The 20448-nt window shown below is 43.3% G+C and overlaps 1 protein-coding gene across 6 annotated transcripts in view; it reads right to left on the reverse strand.

Annotated features, from left to right (window-relative positions):
• Positions 1-20448, reverse strand: part of celsr1a (cadherin EGF LAG seven-pass G-type receptor 1a) — a 377534-nt gene that overhangs the window by 32226 nt on the left and 324860 nt on the right. For all 6 annotated transcript variants that reach the window (XM_086010282.1, XM_086010280.1, XM_086010278.1 and 3 more), the window contains 10 exons: positions 19574-19757; positions 17946-18089; positions 14760-14934; positions 13836-14003; positions 13051-13177; positions 9603-9803; positions 6564-6738; positions 5898-6010; positions 5486-5565; positions 1669-1795 (listed from right to left, as the gene is read on the reverse strand). In XM_086010282.1, coding sequence (XP_085866408.1) covers positions 1669-1795; positions 5486-5565; positions 5898-6010; positions 6564-6738; positions 9603-9803; positions 13051-13177; positions 13836-14003; positions 14760-14934; positions 17946-18089; positions 19574-19757 — 1494 coding nt within the window. The remainder of the gene's footprint in view (positions 1-1668; positions 1796-5485; positions 5566-5897; positions 6011-6563; positions 6739-9602; positions 9804-13050; positions 13178-13835; positions 14004-14759; positions 14935-17945; positions 18090-19573; positions 19758-20448) is intronic.

Genomic DNA, 20448 nt, shown 5'->3' on the forward strand with positions numbered 1-20448 from the left:
AATCGAGAGTTTCCTGTATCCCACCAACACGCTGTAGGCTTAGACATGAAGAACGGTTACTCAACTGAGACAATGGAGTTGGGGGTAAGTCATTTAGATGTCTGCTTGAAGACCTGATGACTATCTTATTCAGGGGTACCTTAAATACTTCCTCTTCGATAAGATATTTTAAATACTTCCTTTTGGAAGGAAGTTTTTATAAGTGACTTTTAGTAAGATAACCAATACTTTAAATACTTCTCCTCAAAAGGATACTGTCACCAGATGATAATGTACACCTAATCACAGCCTATTACCATCTCGTCTAGCTTCTAATCTCTTTTACTTCTTTTGGTTCTTTTATTCTTTTGTCCGATCGCAGCCCTGCCTTCGATCTAGTTCCTTTTCTCTCCAGTTTTGAAGAAGGGTCAAACCCGAAACGTCAACTCAAATTTCTCTCCACGGATGTTGCCTGACTTGCTGAGTTTTTCCAGCATTTTCTGTTGTTATTTCGGATTTCCAACATCTGCAGTATTTTGCTATCGTACATATATTGCAATATCTGTGCCCTGTGGTGTAGTGTAACAACTTTTTCATGTAATTATTTTCATCTGTGGCAGGGGAATTTCAGTTTTAAAAAGGACATCAAAATATCAATTAAACTAAGGAACACAATAAAAATTTAAATACCTGGAAAACTGATACCTTTTTTATTACCTGCAGTAATGTTTTTTTAAATTTTAGAAAGTCTCATCTTTGTATAACGAATAGCACATGTAATACAAAATTGAAATAAGTCCTTTATTGTTCCTGTGCTATGAAATTGGTCAAATCACTGTCTATGTATCACAGCACACCGAGACTGACCTGATATCGTATCAACCTCTCCAAGTAATCTTTGTACCACATATGAAAAATGGTAATTATGACTAGCTCCTTATCAACTATCAAATTTAAACCTTGATTAAAGTAATGTTTGTAATGTATTTGAACAAAAAGTTTGAAAGTTGTTAACATGTATAATCACAACAATGTAATAAACCAGACTCAATCTACATAAAGATGAATTTGTCCAGTTCTGACGATCAAGCCATTTTTTGCTTCAAATGTCTTACTGAATACTACATCAAGTTTGATTTTTAGTCAAGCATTTCTTAAAACGCTTTACTTTGAACAATGCATTCCAATGTAAATAGTCTTTTGTGCGATGACTAATAATGTGTCAGAAAGAGATGAATGAAATGGAGTGGTGCAGAGGTTTAAATTCACATCAGCCCAGGAGCTCCAGGATATTATAATAGGAGGCAAGAGGTATCTTTAGGTGAGCAAAACAAGTCAGATTCTTATATTTCAAACGCTGGCAGTGTGGTTAGCTATTAATTTCTATCACAGGGAGTTCCTCACTTGAGCAGCAAATGCATGTTTAAATTTGCAACCTACATGTGCTGAAAATATCATTCCCACAAAAGGATGGTTACGAACTATAGAAACACAGCAGCATGGGAAATGGCAGAATGACATTCACTCACATAATTCAAGCTATGGACATTATTGACAGACGACCAAATGTGCTTTGTGAGTAGTCCAATTGGTTACGAATTATATGAAAGAAACTCACACATGTAGAATTTCTACCCTCTGGCAAAGTGATTCACTAACGTCCTGTCATACTAGCAGCTTTAATCTTACCTGTAAACAGCTGAAAATGGCAAATAGGTAATGGAAGGTCATAGTGTCATTATTCACCGCCATCAACCCCAGCAACCAAGTCGCACTGATAAGAAGCAGCAGAAGGAAGGCTGTCCTCAGACCAGATCTAAAAGAAAACATATGCATCAAACTCAATCAATATTACAGAGCAAGGAACGTGCTGGAAACTTATCAGACTGATCTCGTTCCGTTTGAACATTGTTCTGAGGCCTCTATTATTAGAACATAGCAAAATAAAATTTAACGTATCCTTCTCATTGCGGGATTTCCTTAACAGCTACAGCTGTGTTATCCATTTCCTTTTGACAGCTGTACTGTCTGTAGTGGTAAGTTTTCACTCTAAAGTCTTTCTATTGTTCTTCTGAAAATTTACAGCCTTGGTTCATGAAATCTCTAAATCAAATCCATTGAGTCATCATTTCCCTTCTACTTCTGCAATAATGCTGAGCCCTTTGCCATCCTGAATGATGTGACCTTGAACAAATTATCAACCAGCCTACACATATCCCTGACTGTCCTACTAATTCCAAGACCATTTCCTCTCATCCAAGCTCTAATCCTACACTGTATCTGTCTCCTCGCCATTGGACCCTTCTGACTACTGTTTTATATCTATCCTTTGCAGAAAACCCTGCAAGAAATCACTGTAAATGACTCCTGTTTTGTTGGGCATTATAAGACTGCATTTACACTCCAATGGTAGCATTGGCCAGGAGCTAACATTTTGTAAAGTAAGTCTGGAGGTAGGTCCTGATCTAGCTTAGGAGTAAAGCAGAGTAAGACTCCCGCCTCCACAGACTGTAAAATCAGCCCAAGTCAACCAACTGGGATTGTCTTCAAGAATTCTTTGCTGGTTTTGCTTAGGTCACTTACTGCTTTTATTCTGCTGTGGTATAGTCTCCACTTAGATAATTTTTTTACCCATATCAACCTTTTTTGATCAACTTATCAATAGGAAAAATATTGCCTCTCGTACCCTCCCCCCTCCAGCTGCTCATTGGTTACCGATTATAGAAACTCTCCGGGCTTGGTAGTGCATCAAGACACTGTTCTTTCACTAATGGGATCTGGGTTCACGTCTAAGCCAGACTAATAATATGGAAGTTTCTTCTTTTTTTTTCCTCTTTGAAGGAGTTCTAAGTCATGCTGAGGACACCGTCCATTGTGTTGTGTGGTACTACCACCGTGCTAAATGGGACAGATTCAGAACAGATCTAGCAGCTCAAAACTGGGTATCCATGAGGCGCTGTGGGCCATCAGCAGCAGCAGAATTGTACTCCGCCACAATCTGTAACCTCATGGCCCGTAATATCCCTCACTCTACCTTAACATCAAGCCAGGCGACTAACCCAAGTTCAATGAGGAGTGTAGACGAGCATGCTGGGAGCAGCACCAGGCATACCTAAAAATGAGGTGCCAACCTGGGGAAGCTGCAACACAGGACTACATGCATGCTAAACAGTGGAAGCAGCATGGTATATACAGAGCTTGGTGATCCCACAACAAACGGATCAGATCAAAGCTCTGCAGTCCTGCCACATCCAGTCGTGAATGGTGGTGGACCATTAAACAACTAACGGGAGGAGAAGGCTCCATGAACATTCTCATCCTCAACAATGGCGGAGCCCAGCATGCGAGTGCAAAAGACAAGCGTTTGCAACTATCTTCAGCCAGAAGTGCAGAGTGGATGATCCAACTCGGCCTCCTCCTGAGATCCCCACCATCACAGAAGCCAGTCATCAGCCAATTCGATTCACTCCACATGATATCAAGAAATGGTGGAGTGCGATGGATACAGCAAAGGTTATGGGCCTCGACAACAGCTTGGCTGTCGTGATGAAGACTTGTGCTCCAGAACTAGCCGTGCCACTAGCCAAGCTCTTCCAGTACAGCTACAACACTGGCATCTACCTGACAATTTGGAAAACTGCCCCGGTATGTCCTGTCCAAAAAAACCAGGACAAATCTAATCCGGCCAATTACCGCCCCATCAGTCTACTCTCAATCATCAGCAAAGTGATGGAAGGTGTTGTCGACAGTGCTATCAAGTGGCACTTACTCACCAATAACCTGTTCACCGATGCTCAGTTTGGGTTCAGCCAAGACCAGTCGGCTCCAGACCTCATTACAGCCTTGGGTCAAACATGGACAAAAGAGCTGAATTCCAGAGGTGAGGTGAGAGTGACTGCCCTTGACATCAAGGCAGCATTTGACCGAGTGTGGCATCAAGGAGCCCTAGTAAAACTGAAGTCAATGGGAATCGAGGGGAAAAACTCTCCACTGGCAGGAGTCATACTGAGCACAAAAGAAGATGGTTGTGGTTGTTGGAGGCCAAATCATATCAGCCCCAGAACATTGCTGCAGGAGTTCCTCAGGGCAGTGTACTAGGCCCAACCACCTTCAGCTGCTTCATCAATGACCTTCCCTCCATCATAATGTCAGAAGTGGCGATGTTAGCTGATGATTGCACAGTGTTCAGTTCCATTTGCAACTCCTCAGATAATGAAGCAGTCTATGCCCGCACGCAGCAAGACCTGGACGATGTTCAGGCTTGGGCTGATAAGTGACAAGATAACACAAGTGCCAGGCAATGACCATCTCCCACAAGAGAGTCTAACCACCGCCCCTTGACATTCATCGGCATTATCATCGCCGAATCCCCCACCATCAACGTCCTGGGGGTCACTATTGACCAGAAACTTAACTGGACAGCCACATAAATACTGTGGCAACAAGAGCAGGTCAGAGGCTGGGTATTCTGCAGTGAGTGTCTCACCTTCTGACTCCCCAAAGCCTTTCCACCATCTACTAGGCACAAGTCAGGAGTGTGATGGAATACTCTCCACTTGCCTGGATAAGTGCAGCTCCAACAACACTCAAGAAGCTTGACATCATACAGGAAAAAGCAGCCCGCTTGATTGGCACCCCATCCACCACCTTAAACATTCACTCCCTCCACCACCAGCGCACCGTGGCTGCAGTGTGTACCATCTACAAGATGCACTGCAGCAACTCGGCAAGGCTTCTTCGGCAGCACCTCACAAACCCGCGACCTCTACCACCAAGAAGGACAAGGGCAGCAGGCGCATGGGAACACCATCACCTGCAAGTTCCCCTCCAAGTTACACACGTTCCTTCATCGTTGCTGGGTCAAAATCCAGGAACTCCCTCCCTAACAGCACTGTGTACCTTCAGCACAAGGACTGCAGCGGTTCACCACCAGCTTCTCGAGGGCAATAAATGCTGGCCTTGCCAGCGACGCTCACATCCCAGGAACGAATAAATAACAAATTTGGCCTGTCCCAACACAATTCCCTTAAAAAGCAGGTGGATGCACAAAACTTGGATACTGACATTGGGTGGCAAAACCAAGACAGAAGTTATTTTTCCCAGCATAGGCATCCTTCACCTCAAAATGAAAAAAACCCAGCTCAGCGTCGATTTCAAGCTTTGCTCCCAAGTCAGACAGGGCAGGGCACGTCCCGATCCAATTTCTGCCCTGCTCCACCAGCATCTCTTTACAGCCCCCTACTGCACCAATATGAATATCTGCATTTCTCAGCCAGCCATTTTTTCTGATCGTGTGTTGCCGTGATACCATTTTGTGCTAAATTATGGACAGTTCTGGGCCCTCCACAAATAATACTGTTTTCAGGAATGCTCACACAACCCATAATCGACCAGCAAATGGCCTCTTTGCATGTTTACTTCTGAAAATATTGCAAAGGTTCTACATGTTGCCTGGGTGATACTCACTGTTAGAAATAAAATATAAAAATGTTGATGCAAAACTCACATGATCCCAGTCTTTTCAAAAGACCTGTGCCTAGGCCCACAGGATGCTTTAGCAGCTAGTATGAAGATGACGATATTTATCTGAGGTAACAGAAATTTAAGATAAATTAGTTCCCACATATGTTGCTTAGAATACTAATAAGCCAGAACTACATCCGGGAAGCTGAGGTGGGGGGTGGAGGGTGAATTTTGGTCTTCCCTAGTAATAGCAATAAGTCAGCATGAGGATAATGTGCTCAAAATTTACTCAACATTTTTTCTAACATTAGTAAAGACTTGAATGTCACATTCCTAAATTTTACAAAGATAAATGTTTGTATTAAAATACTGTATAACTAAATGAGAAATGTTGTAAACACCATACATTTTAGGTTCCAGAATGCTGGTAATGAGAGGCGACAAAGGGTACTTACAATGACTACGACACAGATAGGGCCAGCAAAACTCCAGATCAGGGTGTCGTGCACGGACAGCCAGCAGAAGTCAGGGTTCCCATAACCTTGTGGGTCCAACCCCATAGCCAGACCTTAAAATAGCACAAAACAGTTCTACTTAGTGCATTCCTTCATTTAATTCCTTTCCATGTATAAAATGTTTTCTTGCACACTAAGCATGAAGACATCATCACTCCTCTCAAAAAGTAAAATACTGCAGATGCTGGAAATCTGAAATCCAAACACAAAGTGCAGTAAACACTCAGCAGGTCAGGCAGCATCTGTGGGGAAAGCAAAGTAGGGTTAATGCTTCAGGTTGATTATGTGTCGTCAGAATCCACCTGAAACATTAACCCTACCTTCCACTCTCCTCTCTCACTCAATGCGGTAGATTTTGACTTTGTCCGATAGTATAAAATGGGCGACAGCAAATCGACAGCCTGTTTTACATTTCTCCTGATTTTTATTTCTGTTAAAGTCAACTCACTATCACCCGTTTTACACTATCACACAAAGTCAAAATCTACCCCATATGTGTGAGATCTCAACCTGTCAGAAATGCTTCGCGCATTTGAGCCACTATCTGAGCCACACAGCTGCCAGCACACCCAAAGTTTATCCATCAATAACCAGGAATCAGGTTACCTGTTATAATAGCAGGAATTCCCCATCCAATGGTGTAGTAGAATCTCATGTGCCCATAGTTCACATTCCTCATGTCGGTCAGCATGCGGTAAATGTGGAGACCCTCCACAAATGTCCAGGCAAAGGTGCACAGGTAGAAATAATGCAGTAAGAGGGCTATCACACTGCAGACAAACTGCAAGAGAAGAGAGTCAGTCAGTGCTGAACAATTTTACTATTCTCCTTTGTTGTTGCTCTGGAACGGTTTGCTTGGCCCAGCCAGTAGCTCTTTCGCCTGAGTACTTCAGCACATAATCTACACTGTCAATCCAATGCTGGAGAGAAAGCTACACTGTTGGTGGTGTCAGCTTACTGATGAGATGTTAGTTGATTCAGATGGAAGCTAAAAAAAACAATTGCGTGTGAAACTTTGAGACATTTAAGAGATGTGATAAGTTGCTACGTAAATTAAGTAATTCTTTCTTCTTTTAAAGCCCGTTTCATCACATTTAGTATTATATATATTCTACAAGAAATATTTAATAAAATACAAGCATCATTGTACAATTTTTTCTCAAAGTGCGCTCCTCTTTTATGAAGTAAGTTTGAAAAATGATACTGCATTCCTTTAGCAATGTCCACCATATTAAGGAAACACAACATAAGTGTGATTTGCTGCAGCGTTTATCAACCGAGAATCCTGTCCAGTGTGAACTCACTGTCCCTATTTTCCAGGTAGACCTTTGTTCTGGCAATGCCAGTGTCTAGAGATGAAAACAGCAGCTTTCTATTACAAATCATATAGGGGTTAACAGTCACTTAAGTAAAAAGCTTTAATAAATCTTGATGCTTGTAAGTAACGACTTTTCAAAGTTTAAAAACTGCAGTGAATTTCTTCCAAAGGCAAATCCAGGTTTAGTGGGTCATTTAATGGCAAATATGAATAATAAAGACACAAAATTCTAATCATTTACAATATTTGATAATCCACAAAATCAGTCCTCTCCCTAGTGTTTGCCATTCTCTATCAGACTAACAAGGGCTTGGATGAATGCCAAATACTTGCAAATTGTTCTATTATTAATGTGTTGCTTGCACAGAAACTAATCAGTGCAGACCCCCTATGATAAACTGTGATAGAGTGCAGTAGTCCCCCATGTAACATTGTTATTTTGCACAGAGTTAACGCACCTGTGTTAAGAAGCTAGCATTATCCAAATGCTTGTCTACTTACACTGAGTGCAGCTTGATCGGTTGCTCCACACAAATTATGTTATTGGGAGGGTTTTGCTTTGAGGATGCCAATTGGCGAGCTGCATCGGGATACCTGATTGGTGTCTGCAGTGCACTGGTATTACGTAGATGAGGCCCGGGGCCTAATTTGCAGAAAATCTTGGGCCTTCAAAATTTGAAAAAAATGGGGAATGCATCCCCGGCCTTGTTGAATTTTTCCCCGAGATCCCCTGCACCCTTCCCACCTCCCCGTAAATACCGCGGTCCTATAATCTGCCAAATGTACAGATAGCAAAAACCTCATTCATTATCCAGCTAGGGGATCTAAATCATGCGAACACTGCCATGTGAATTAGCAAATCTTTGCTTTCTTGTTTTTTTGGACTCGCTTTCAGCCTTGTAAGGCGAATGACATCATCAGACAAGGTCACACTTCCAAAGGACAGTCAGCTAATCAGCTCCCTGACACGGAGCAGCCGCGATGTGCTTCCCAATCAAAGTTCTCAGATCTTTTTGCCTTTTTACTCATGAGTGAAGAAGCTTTTTGATGTAGGCTTTGCCTGCAATCACATTATGTTTTCACTAGGTGTTGCTATTGGGGTTTCTCTGGAGTGACCACCAGTATTGAGGTGGATGGATTCATTTCAAAACTTCTTTAAAATGAAATGATCATTTACCAGCTTAGTGGAAATGGAGAGTTGATTTAGAAGCATTTGGGGCCAAGTTTTGTAAAAGTCCAGTTACTGGTGCCCAGCAGTTAACAACAACAACTTGTATTTATATAGCGCTTTTAACATAGTAAAATGTCCCAAGGCACACGAAGACTTGAGCTGGGGAGCAATTATGATTTTTGCACAAAATGAATTTGCAGCTGACACTCAAGAGGTCTGAAAAATTCATGCTGCATGAAACTCACAAACAGTAGAATTACATTTTTTTTTAAACATGCAAATCAGGCGGGTGCCACAATTTTTCAATTTCAAAAGCAGTCATGGAGTGAGTTTCATGCAAATGAGATGCAAATACTGTTTCACACCCACAGAAAAAGGATAGAAATACCGTACAAGCAATAACAGGCAAACCAGCTGAGCAACTGTAAAACGGTACACAATATATCCACCGAGAGGTGACAAAAAAGGGACGATTAATGAGGCAAGGAGCCCTTGCTCCTGTGTAACGTATGTGCTGTTGGGATTCCACACGCTAAACAACTCCAATAAACATCAATGTTACCGTAAACTACTGTGTTATGTCACACTGTTGCACACTGCAAGAGACTCCATACTATTTACAGTGTTTCAACGTCTTGTGTTGACTAGTAGGGCTTGAATTATAACACTGTAGAATATCAACAGTGCTGGTATCATCAATCAGATGGCAGTTCGAACAGATAGTGAAGAAAATTACGAGACTTAAGTAAACTGAAAACACCAGAACAAACTCTACTTCTACTTTACTGTGGTAATTCTCACCACAGATGTGACATCGTGATGAGAATATAAATCTACAACTTTCTAGCACTGATTATACTTCAACCACAGGACACTGAAAAACTGTTATTTCTCAGTAGGAACTGGACTGAGGCTCCCCTTTCTCATTTCACAACTAGCAGACAGAAGAAACTTTCATCCCATCAGCCTGGGTTGAATTTGAAACCAGTTCCCAGAGCAAATCACCGAGATCTGGTAAAACAATAGGTAAACTGGATCTGAAGTGCCCGCTGACCCAGATTACACATTACAAAAGTTCACAGTTTGCCATACTGATTATATTGAGATTTAACAGTGCTGAGATATAAAACAATATGAAAGACAAATAAGCACTTACTGGATTGTCTGTCTGGTTAATTCCAATGAGGAAGACGAGTTCTGAGAAGAACAGAGCTGCCACCAGGTTTTTGTGGATATTATGGAGGTTTGAGCGCAGGGTTCTGACCAGGATGAGGAACAGGAAAGTCACAAACAAAGCAAACAAGGAGATTGAGACAGTGGTATATGTGACGATCTTCAATGGGAGCACCTCACCATGCTGGAAAAGAATTGAGAATAAGGACATCCATGTTCATATACATGCAAAGTCATAAGATATGGAGACTACTTAGCACTGCCTGCGACAAACTGAAGGTTGTTCAATTTTGCTGGGAGCGAGTTGCATGAATTTTCAGCTGGGTTACTAGATACTACACCCTGCTAGGATGGGACACACATTGCTGGAGGAAGCTGGTGATGCCACCTCTGCACACTAACTGTAAGCACACACCTCACATCAGATCATCAGAATGCAAAATTAATATCAGGCCTGAAGAAATCTACGACCCCCAGCGTGATCCAGCTGCAAGCTGATAAACAGATGTTAGTGAGCAGCTCCTCTGAAAATGAAAATAAAGCGGAGTCCACAATTGTTTTACCGTAAAGTGAAATTAACAGCGGATGTGCACTAGGCCCAGTGACATTTATCCCAGATAAGGAGGATGACTTGTTTGCAAAGGGATTCATCCACTTACAAACTGACCATTACACATAGTGCAGTGGTCATGTTGCAGTGGTCATGTTGCATGCTTAATACACAAGTTTAAAGACAGCCTCGAATATTTTCCCGACATTGTGGAAGTTATTCTCGCATTTGAAGTTGTTTTATGGCTAATGAGATAAATTTACAGCAACAAACTGTTTTATTGACACACCAAAAGATCACTTTTGATGGTTATATATCTGATCTTTGGCTTGTGTTGTTTGTGACCCCTCCAAATTCATCTTGTAGCCATTGTTATTTTTGCTAAAGTATTTGTGTACTCTGGAGCAGAGTTTCAGTTTATACTGTGAATATACTAATGGCAAAATGTCTTCTATACTTGAGGACACGAGATAGTGACTGCTGATCCAGGAATAATTCAGCTCACAAGGAAAGATGGTACTTTCCATGTTTTAATTGGCACCCCACAAGTTTATAACATTATAAAATCAATGTACCTGGGAACAGTTATAGCTTCATTAGTCCCTTAATAAACTTTTAGCCATCAAGGAAAATTAGCAACAGGTTATTTTAATAAAAACATTATAGCTACAATTAAAACAGCAAAGTTACTTTCCAAGGCTTCTCTTTCTGTACATTTAAATTACTGTGCCACCATTTTAATCAAGAATGATTATTTTAAGTTTCTTATGTGTATGGGGCTTACTGTAGTTCTAACTGGGGAACTCACACCAGAGTAAACTGGAAACCATTAAGGGGGCTATTTTAACCCTACCCACCTGCGGAAACCAGGTTAGTGGGAAGTTAAAATCGGCCAGTTCACTTACCTGCCGCGAGCAGGAGGCAAGGACACTCACACAAAGCCGGTGGAGCCCTTTTTAACTTACGCTTGTTGGGTCCTGTGAATGTCATTGGGACCCAACGGCAATATTTACGAGGTGACCCGACTGGGAAGCAGCAGTGAGTTTCCCGCCACGCCAACCCAGCACAGAAGCAGAAACGGTATATTTTTTAATTTATCGTTTTTGCTTTCCCTATATTACAACGGTGACTACAATTCAGAAGTACTTCATTGTCTATAAAGCGCTTTGGGACACCCTGAGGTCATGAAAGGCGCTATATAAATGTAAGTCCATTCCTTTTTCCTTGCAGGGCCAGGAGGAGTAGAAGTGATCCTTCCGGCTCCACAAGGAAAGCTTAGGCCTCCACTGCCACGATCTTGACCTCCCCCCGCCCACCCCACCCCAAATTGATCGTGGGATTTCTGCGGGACAGCCTAGCAGCCAATCCCGCTGCTGTTACTTGTTGTTGGCGGGTGACCTCTGGCCACACGATTTTCCACCACTTCCCAACGACGTCTCATCCGGACCGAGTGGGAAGTCAACCGGCGGTATGTAAATGAGGCCTGGGAGAGAAAATGTCCTGGGCCTCATTTCTGGACCAGAGGGTGAGTTTCTATATCATACCGCTGCTCAAACACCAAAAACTGTCCTGAATTTAAAATCTGGGCCTATGCTTTGAAACAGATGATCACTTGATAGTTTTAGTGCCTTGATGTTATGATGTTGTACAATCTATACAGTACAGTTTTCATCAGTGTCCCACCCACCAAAGAACACGTGTACTTATTCTCTGTGCTGGGGACTTCCTTGGGGCACTGCCTTATGGAAAAAATCTTTTCCATTTTCAGGACCAACCTTTAAAGAATTTCTAGCCATGAAACACAAAATTATCTCCCTTAAAATACCTTCAAAAGGCTCCATTCCAGAAAGAAAGACTCACATTTATATAGTGCCTTTCATGACCTCAGGACGTCCCAAAGGCTTTTACAGCCAATGAAATATTTCAGGGGAGAATCTCGATCGTCCCCTTTTAGTTGCATCAGAACATCTACAGCACCTTATTATTGTTACACAAAGCCCATTGCTGGTCGCAACATTAATCCGATTGCAGCATGATTTTAAGCTACTGGCTTTCGCCTTTTGCTTTCCTTTTTGGCTCATGATGTGATTGGTAGAGTTAAGAAGTGAACTTATGTTTGTAACGGGTTATCTTATGGTCACAGCGGAGAGGGACAGAGACAACATATTCATAAATCCTTTCAGACTCCTAGGAAGAAAAATAACTGATGTGCTGGACAAAGTACAAGGGCCATATGGACCAATCCGTAAATGGAGAGCAGTATACAGAAACGATCAAAAGCAAGCGCTGATAACATTCCCGAGAGCAGGCGCAGCAGATGTTGCTACGCTGCCGTAACATTCCACCCCCACCCACCATAATTGTGAATGTGGGAACAATGGATCCTCATTAGTCTTCCTTTGTCATGAATGAATTCTATCTGGCAAGCATTCCTTTCATTTCAAGGCAGAAACTGAAATAAACTAAATAGACTAAATAGCACAAACTAAAACTAATTCAACAGTGCTTCTGAATCTATTAAATAACTCGCATTTTGAGGACCTATTCAGAATTAATACCAGTTACAGACATCATTACATAAGCCCACCTTCTCATTTTCTACTAAATGCTTGAGCTTGGTTGAGACTTGAGTATCAATAATACTGTAATAAAATATTATTAGCTCAAAAAGACACTGCGCTGCTGCAGGCTATGTTTTTTAAGCATGCTCAGGTCCTGCAAACTGCTCTTACTATTGGCAAATGAGACAAAGAGAGAGGCATGCCTCTGCCTGTGTTCAATAAGTGGAAAATGTGTTTAATAAACTGGAAAATGTGTGCTGTACTACCGTGGGCACAATGGAAGCATTTTGTATCTAGTCATGTGATCAGGTCTGTCTTACCTCCCGCTTGGAGATGTCCATGAGTACTGCAAAACTAGTCATGTGGTTGCACTGGCAGTTGATGTGGGACTCATTCCGAAGGACAAGTTCACACCCTTTGGAAGACCACCCTCCTGTGCCTCCAATCCTATCAAAGGAAACAGATGAAGGGATTACAAAAGAACCAAGAACACCAGCCAAGTTATGTAACCGTCTAATATTTGTGCATCTGTTAAATAATGAGTATGTCGAACCTATGGATATATTCTGAATGAACTTAATTGTTTTTCTATTTTTCCCCCCATTAACTCTTGAAGTGTGCTCACATTACTTTTGAGCTAAATACTGTATATGGAGATGACGTTCTTGGGATTACATTTGGAAAACTGGGTGTCAGAACTGTGGTGGGAGTGCGCCAGAAGGCCTGCAGATTTTTGGGACCTAAGAATACTTTGGGAAATAAGACTGAAAGTAAAAGAAAGCAGGGCATCTCCACAGCTTCAATTTGGGATCAATACAAGCAGAATTACAGTGAGAGATGAGTAAAGAGAGGAGTTTTAAACAGTTCTCCCATTATGAGGGACTGATACAATGGGCTTTATATAAGAGGTGATGGTGAAGCAGATGGTGTTATAGTGAAGGGTTGTTGTAAGTTGACCATATGACCAAATCTGGTACTTAAAAAAAATAATGAAGATACACACTGGACCCTTTGTATTCACCAGGCAATTTGAATTATTTTTACCTCATCAGTTCAACAAGTCCAAAGAGAAGATAGAAGCCAAATGTTTTTCTGTCTCACTTACGCAAGAGTGTGGTTCCAAAATACACAGAGAGGCTTGGTCCTTTCCTCCGTCACAAACAAACGATATTTCAGAGTTATTGGACTCTCCAACTGCTGTGGCAAAGACTGGTCCTCAGTGTAAACTGTAGCACTTACGATGGGCGTATTTATGACTGGCCGATTAGGTACTCTGAAGACAAACAAAATTTTGAAAAAGGCACACTAAAGTCATCCATATATTTCAGGCAAGGCAAGGCCTGCCGCAACACTGGAGGTTTCAAAATCCTTAAATATACATCATCAAAGGATCTCAAAGTAAAAACACAAGTAACTGTAATTGGCCTCCATCTTACAACACATTAAAAAAAAATCAGGATAAGTAAGTTCTGCTCCCCAGCTCAAGGCTGCTGTACAATGCAGACAGATGTCTACATAAATTAGATTTTTTTCCATTCTGAGAAAGTGATTTCAGGATTTGACATCTCGTTGTATATACAGTAGTTGATGTTTTTGTTCCGAAATGACCCATGGAATAATTTTACCTACAATCCTTTAGTCAGAAATTTACAGGCCGGAAAATCTACTGGAATCCAATGCTATCCTGCTCAGTAGCTGCAGACCTTGCATCTTTCTTTGTGAGTGGGTGAAACATTTAAGTTATACCTATTGTGACTGTAAATTCCTGAGCAGAATCAGACTTTAAAGCTCACCTTAGCTGGTTTTCAGATTTGGTACAAATTAAAAAGTCACCAGGAACTCTTGAAAGCTGCTGTTTTTTTTCAGAATTGAGATCGATATCTGGAAATTGGGCACAATGGCCTCGACTGATCGAGTTTGGACATGATGGAAGGGGCTGTGCTTTTCAATTTATTTTAGAAACTCCAGGCTGGAAAGCTCACTAGCGGTTCAGAAATTGAGTGCGTAATAAACACGTGCAAAATCTCACCTCATACTTCTTCGATCAGGATCGTACTGTTTAGGCAAAAGCAATCCCAGCGATCTGTATATGATTACCACGGCAACTGCGTACTGGTGGGATCCATCTGCACTTCTCTTCTTCCTTTTTGAAAAGGCATCTTCTGGCTTTCCACTGGTATTGTGCTTAGGGTGGTAACCCTGTCCTGGAGGTTTATTAGAAGGAGACATTGTAGGACAGCAAATAATCAAGTCAATCTTTTCATGTTTTCAACTAGAATCTCAGCCATGTGTGGAATCCTAGGGGGTAAAGATTGGGTGGGGCGCTACCTTCACCGGGGGGCTAAATTTAGCGCCCCGAAAAAGTTAGCGCCCCCGCGACGAATTTTCCCAGGTAGCGCGCCGAGAGGGAGGAGGGGCGCCACTGGAAGTGCCCCGCGTCCCTCTTGGGGCGCTGCGAGCCAATATTGCGGCGCTATGTGCTGCGGTACTGCAGGCCTTCCTCCCCTTATTAAAGGGGAGGGCCCTGGCGCAGCGCGTCCCAGCGCCCAGCTGGGCCACCAGGGATTGGGAGTGCCGGCAAACGAGCCCGGCACTCAAGAGGAGTGCCGGGCTCACGGAGAGCAGCCGACACTCCACGGGGAGGCTTCACGGGGGCCGGGAACAGCAACGGGGGCAGGTACTGGCAGGCGGCCAACAACAAAAATGGCCGCCCGCCACCGCCCCTTTAACTAGCACCACTCCAGCCGCAGGTAGGCCCCCACATACCCCATTGGACATAGCGTCCGGCGGTAAGCCGGGGGGGGTGCGCCACCCAATATTACAGCCGGGGTGCTGCGCACGGCGATGACATGGTTAGCGCTGCCGCTAACCTCCCGCTGAATTTCCCAGGAGGCGTTAGCGGCACCGCACCCAGGCGCTAGTTGATTTGCGCCCCGTTAGTGCAAATCATCTGAATTTAGCCCCCTAGGTATTTTATGTTAAGAAACAGTTCCTTACAATGTGCTGCAGTTGCTCTGCTAGAGAACCTCTCTGAGGATGTCTGATATTAGATCCACCAACACCGAGGGCCTTTCTTGCCCTCCTTTTTTCCCCAAAATTTCTCCCCTCCTCTCGAGAATTTTGGCTATTGCTGAGTTTGGTTCTATCGGTAACCGAGTGGCCATTCCTCATATGTCAGCCTATGTAGTTAAGTGTTGGCAGGCTATTTGGCTGTGGGGCCATCACAACCAAGCCTGGATAGTGACCAGGAGCAGGATTTTCTGCTCCCTGACCCGGGCATGCTGAGGCCAACTGCGGCGTCCCTACCACTAACCTGGCTAAGACCAGCTAACTCAGCACAGACCAAAGACTAAACCTGCAAATTACCTGATCTGTATGGCTCAGCTACTCAAAAACCAGTATAAAATGTTATTTTTCATCAAACTATGTGAGGTTTTTTTTTAGTGTGGTGTTTATTGGCAGGATACTCAATGAGGATATGGCTGAGCTGTCTCTTAAATGATTGTGGCAACACCACATGTCACAAAAATAAGATCACGCTTGACCTGCCTCGCCAGTGTAAGAAAGCAGCTAAGGGCTATGAAAAAAATCTCTTCATTTTGTTTCATTAATGGCAAAAGTCCCACATCATTGAAGTCATTCGACATTAAACTGCTGTGAAGCTGATGTAACACTTCCGCTGAACGCTTCCCTTCAAAGGCTTCAGTTTTTTTCCCCATGAACAGTTCAAATGAAAAGCTAAACAATCTGTCTGTTATATTAGGACCCAGTGCTCAGCTAAACTTCATATTCTGAACTTACGAAAGTTCTACAACATTCAAGAGCATTTTCTTCATTGATGAAGTTCTATAATCCAAATAAACCCATGTGATGGGAAAGAAAAGCATATTTTTTTGGTGAGGTTTCCAATTTTCTCCTCCTCCTCCTCTCCTCAAAGCAGCAAATCAGCTGGGACATTGTTCTATAGGTGCCGGCAGTACCCTATCTCAGTGCCCACTCATGATGAGGGCCAAGACACTAGGGGAGAAAAATTCGGTTGCTTTGTGGGCGCTAATGGGGTGCAAAGCAACTAGCGCCCAGGCGTGGTGATGTTTGCGCCGCTCGCGAAATTGACCTGACATTTTGCGGTGGCGCTAAACACTACTGCCACGATCTCCTGCGCCCACAGATTGTCAAGTCAGTCAAGCGTGCAATGCCCCGGACCGGATATTGAGTGGCACCCCCTGCCTTACCGCCTGCCGCTAGCAACGACAGATTGAGGGGAGAGTTTTGCAGTTGGGAAGGGACTGGGGGAGCGCTATTTAAAGACGACCGCTTCTTGCCTTTTTTTTTGTCTGCGACATTTTTGCACCACGCATTCTGAGAGAGACACTTCTGGAGATTCAATGCTGTGTGAAGGGGTTTTGGGTAGTGAGCAGCACTTTGCAGGTTCATTTTGATTTGACCTTCCTTGCATCGATTTAGAAGAGTCTATGGGGGCTGCACTCTAAGCACTTTCCCTGGGCCTCTCCATTGTTCTTTCCAGCAGGTTTGATGTACAGGTCTCTCCAGGCTGAGATTCAAGGCTGCAATGAGCAGGGTGTGGATGGAGAGCAAGATTGACCCTCCCCTTTAAGAACTAGCTTGCGCCAGTGTGTCTGTGTTCCATTGCTGACTGACATCACATGAGCTTCGCCAGCGCTCTGGGGTAGCGCCTTGCTCCTCGGCGTTAGCGCCTTGAGGGGTGTGTAGTGCCCGATTTAGCACTCCAATCACCTCCAGGGGCGATAGAAGTCAAGTTTGCAGTTGGAGGCGATAATTAGCGCCAGGCGCTAAACTTTGCGCCTGGCCAATAATTGCGCCCCAAATGGGGCGATACTGAATTTCTCCCCCTGGATGTTAGTAGACAATTCGACTGTGAAAGCAGCACAGTTGAGTTTGATCCTGTCCTCATCCAATCGCATGCACGCACACACACATGCAAACACTCACACATATATTTTGGCTTCACAGGATAGCAGTCAGGTTTGGGAACCTTGGCTGATTTTTTTCTCCCTCCATAGAGGCCACTTGAATCCCCGGACTGTTTGAGTCAAGACCAACTTATTCAGCATGGATCACGGATAAAGTCTGGCAGCTTGTCTCTATGGCTCACGATCATGCTTGGAATACACTAATCATCCCAAGTTTTGAATAAAAACACTGCAAGAACATATTAGAAGCAGGTGTTATGTACCTTTGTCACCTTCAGCTTTGAGGAGAGCCTCTGGAAAGAATACACTGGATTCAAGGTCTTTGGGAATTTCTTCACGGATTTTCTCGAATTGTGGCATGCTGGCACCTAGAAAGTTCGACATCTCAAAGAGGTCGACTGCAATAACTTGAGGTGAAAGAAAGATACACACAAAGCTCAGATACACGGGAAAATGTACGGTCTTGCTTTCACATTTGTGGGTTGTGGATTTAAAATATTCATTTCTATGGGTGTCGGTTTCTATTATGTAATTAATAAGCGATTTTCTCCAGACTCCTGAATGCAGGAAAGATTTTTGGAGGAGTTTTTGCTTGGTTGGTTCACAACTTTGCATACAGTCAATTAAGGCCAGAGTTGTACGGTATTTTCAAACAGCATTCAGCAGCTGTAACTATCTGCACTGCACTGAACTGAACTGGGTGGTGCAGTGGGTGGGTTGAGGGAGGAGTCACCGACACTGTCAAACTTTTTTGTCTTATAAACACTCCTGTGAAGCGCCTTGGGGTTATTTTACTACGTTAAAGTTGCTATATAAATACAAGTTGTTGTTGTTGTGGGGGACAGGACGGTACTGCTCTCTCACTCTTTACCTGGCTGTGGCAAGAGGAGCTAGTGGTACTTCTGCAGGGGGCCGTCTGTGGGATGTGGCTGAGGCTGAAGGAGACTCCATAAAGAAACCAATATGTAGTGGTAGCCTATGCATCAAGGCAAGATTAGTTAAGTCTGTAATGTGGAAGGAAACAACATTAACTTTTCATTAACTCAGGTGTTCCACTGATGGGGAAATTGGTGGGACACGAATGACCAAGTTGTTGAAAGGAAGTCTGACAGACCATGCATTTCAGTCTTGCACTCCCAATGCTGCAAATATGGCGACTCCGATCAGCACATGTTCAAATGCCAACAGACTGCACCACAGCATGTACACTGAACATGATTTTAAGTACACCAACTCATCATAAAGATAACGGCCTGGATATTAACAGGGGTGGGTTATGGAGGCCGGGGGTGGGGGGGTTGGAGTTTGGGACGAGAAACCAAGAAGTCCAGGCTTCTCCGCATGCTGTGGAATTTTAACTCCATGGTGTGCGTCTTTTGTCCTTGACATGTTCCCCACCCAGAAGTCAACCTGGTCGATAGCCTTGGCAGAGAGTAGTAGGGAGCAGACAGGAGGAGGAGGTAGGTCTGACCATGACCCTGGAGTGTCCGATCCCCGACCCCAAGGGTCTGTGAATGGAGGGGGGTTGCGCTCCTGCTCCTCCTGGCCCACAAGCAGTGCTGTAAAGGCACTTAGCTTCTCCCCAGAGCTGTCCTCTCCTCCCTCTCAGCGGTCGGCCTGGGAAACCCAGCCAGCCACTGCTAAACCTGTAAAGCGGGTTAAATCAGAAGCTACGAGCCTCATTAAAATATTTAAATTGGCAACCCACCTCTTGGGAGCAGGTTGGCTGCCCGCTCCTTGTCCCGCCTCCATTAAACCTGGAAGTGGACGGGTTGGGGTCAGGTTTTAGATTTTTTAAAATTTTAACATCTGTCCCGACCCAAGGGGCTGTCATTCTGAAAAGCTGCACTGACACAATTACATTGCACACAAGATTGTCTCTATTACTCACTCAGATTTGGAGTGACAATGGTGAAGGGTCGGAGGTAGGTTTTCCTCAGGTTTCGTGCTATGGTGTGCGCATACTCATCATAGTGTTTCATCAGATGCGCCGTGCCGCCTTCTGTCCGCTGGATCTGTTCCCAGTGCTCCTTGTTCTGAGGATCCAAAATGGCGCTCGCAGCTTTGATAATATTCTGAAACAAAAACCATGGCAAATATTTAAAACTTGTAACTTTGCCTTCCAGCTGAGTTTGTGCCAGAGATAAGAATTATAAGTTCCTCCTTTTATGTAAATAGTGTTCCACCTTTCTGCCTGGGATAGGCGCCAGACAAAAGGAGATTTTGTAGCTGTTTCTAACCTCCATCCCAATTACCAATGAACAAGAATATTACTCTCTATGGTGCTGTATTATTTACAGATAATCTTTTAAGCTTTTTTAAGAATTGTGGCCAAAGTCACTGATTAATATCCTCTCTGGGGCTGAATGCATCAGTTCACGGCCAGTAATGCTGTAAATGATACTCCATTTGTGAATACGGAGGTCTCTATATCATTACTTTAACTTGCTGGGAACATTAAAAAAAAACACAAACTTTAAACTACAGTCGTAAAAGCACAAGGTGGTCATAATCCTGCTCCTTGGCTCTACATAACTAGCTTTAAATGGGGCCGCAATTGCAGATAAGATACAACAACTAACAAAACTGAAGCCCAAATATGTGCATATGGGTCATCTTGTCTTGCACAGAACCCAAATCCACATCCTTTACCGAGGTAAGATCATAAAGCATTAACTTCAGGATGATTCAAAAGAAGAAATGATTTTTAAAAATGATACAACAGTAAGAATGAAAACTTAAAATATTGGCATGTGATTTAATAAC

The sequence above is a fragment of the Somniosus microcephalus genome, chromosome 17 (assembly GCF_052327205.1).
Source record: "Somniosus microcephalus isolate GS21.2 chromosome 17, FLI_Smic_1.0, whole genome shotgun sequence".
Classification (NCBI taxonomy): Eukaryota; Metazoa; Chordata; class Chondrichthyes; order Squaliformes; family Somniosidae; genus Somniosus; species Somniosus microcephalus.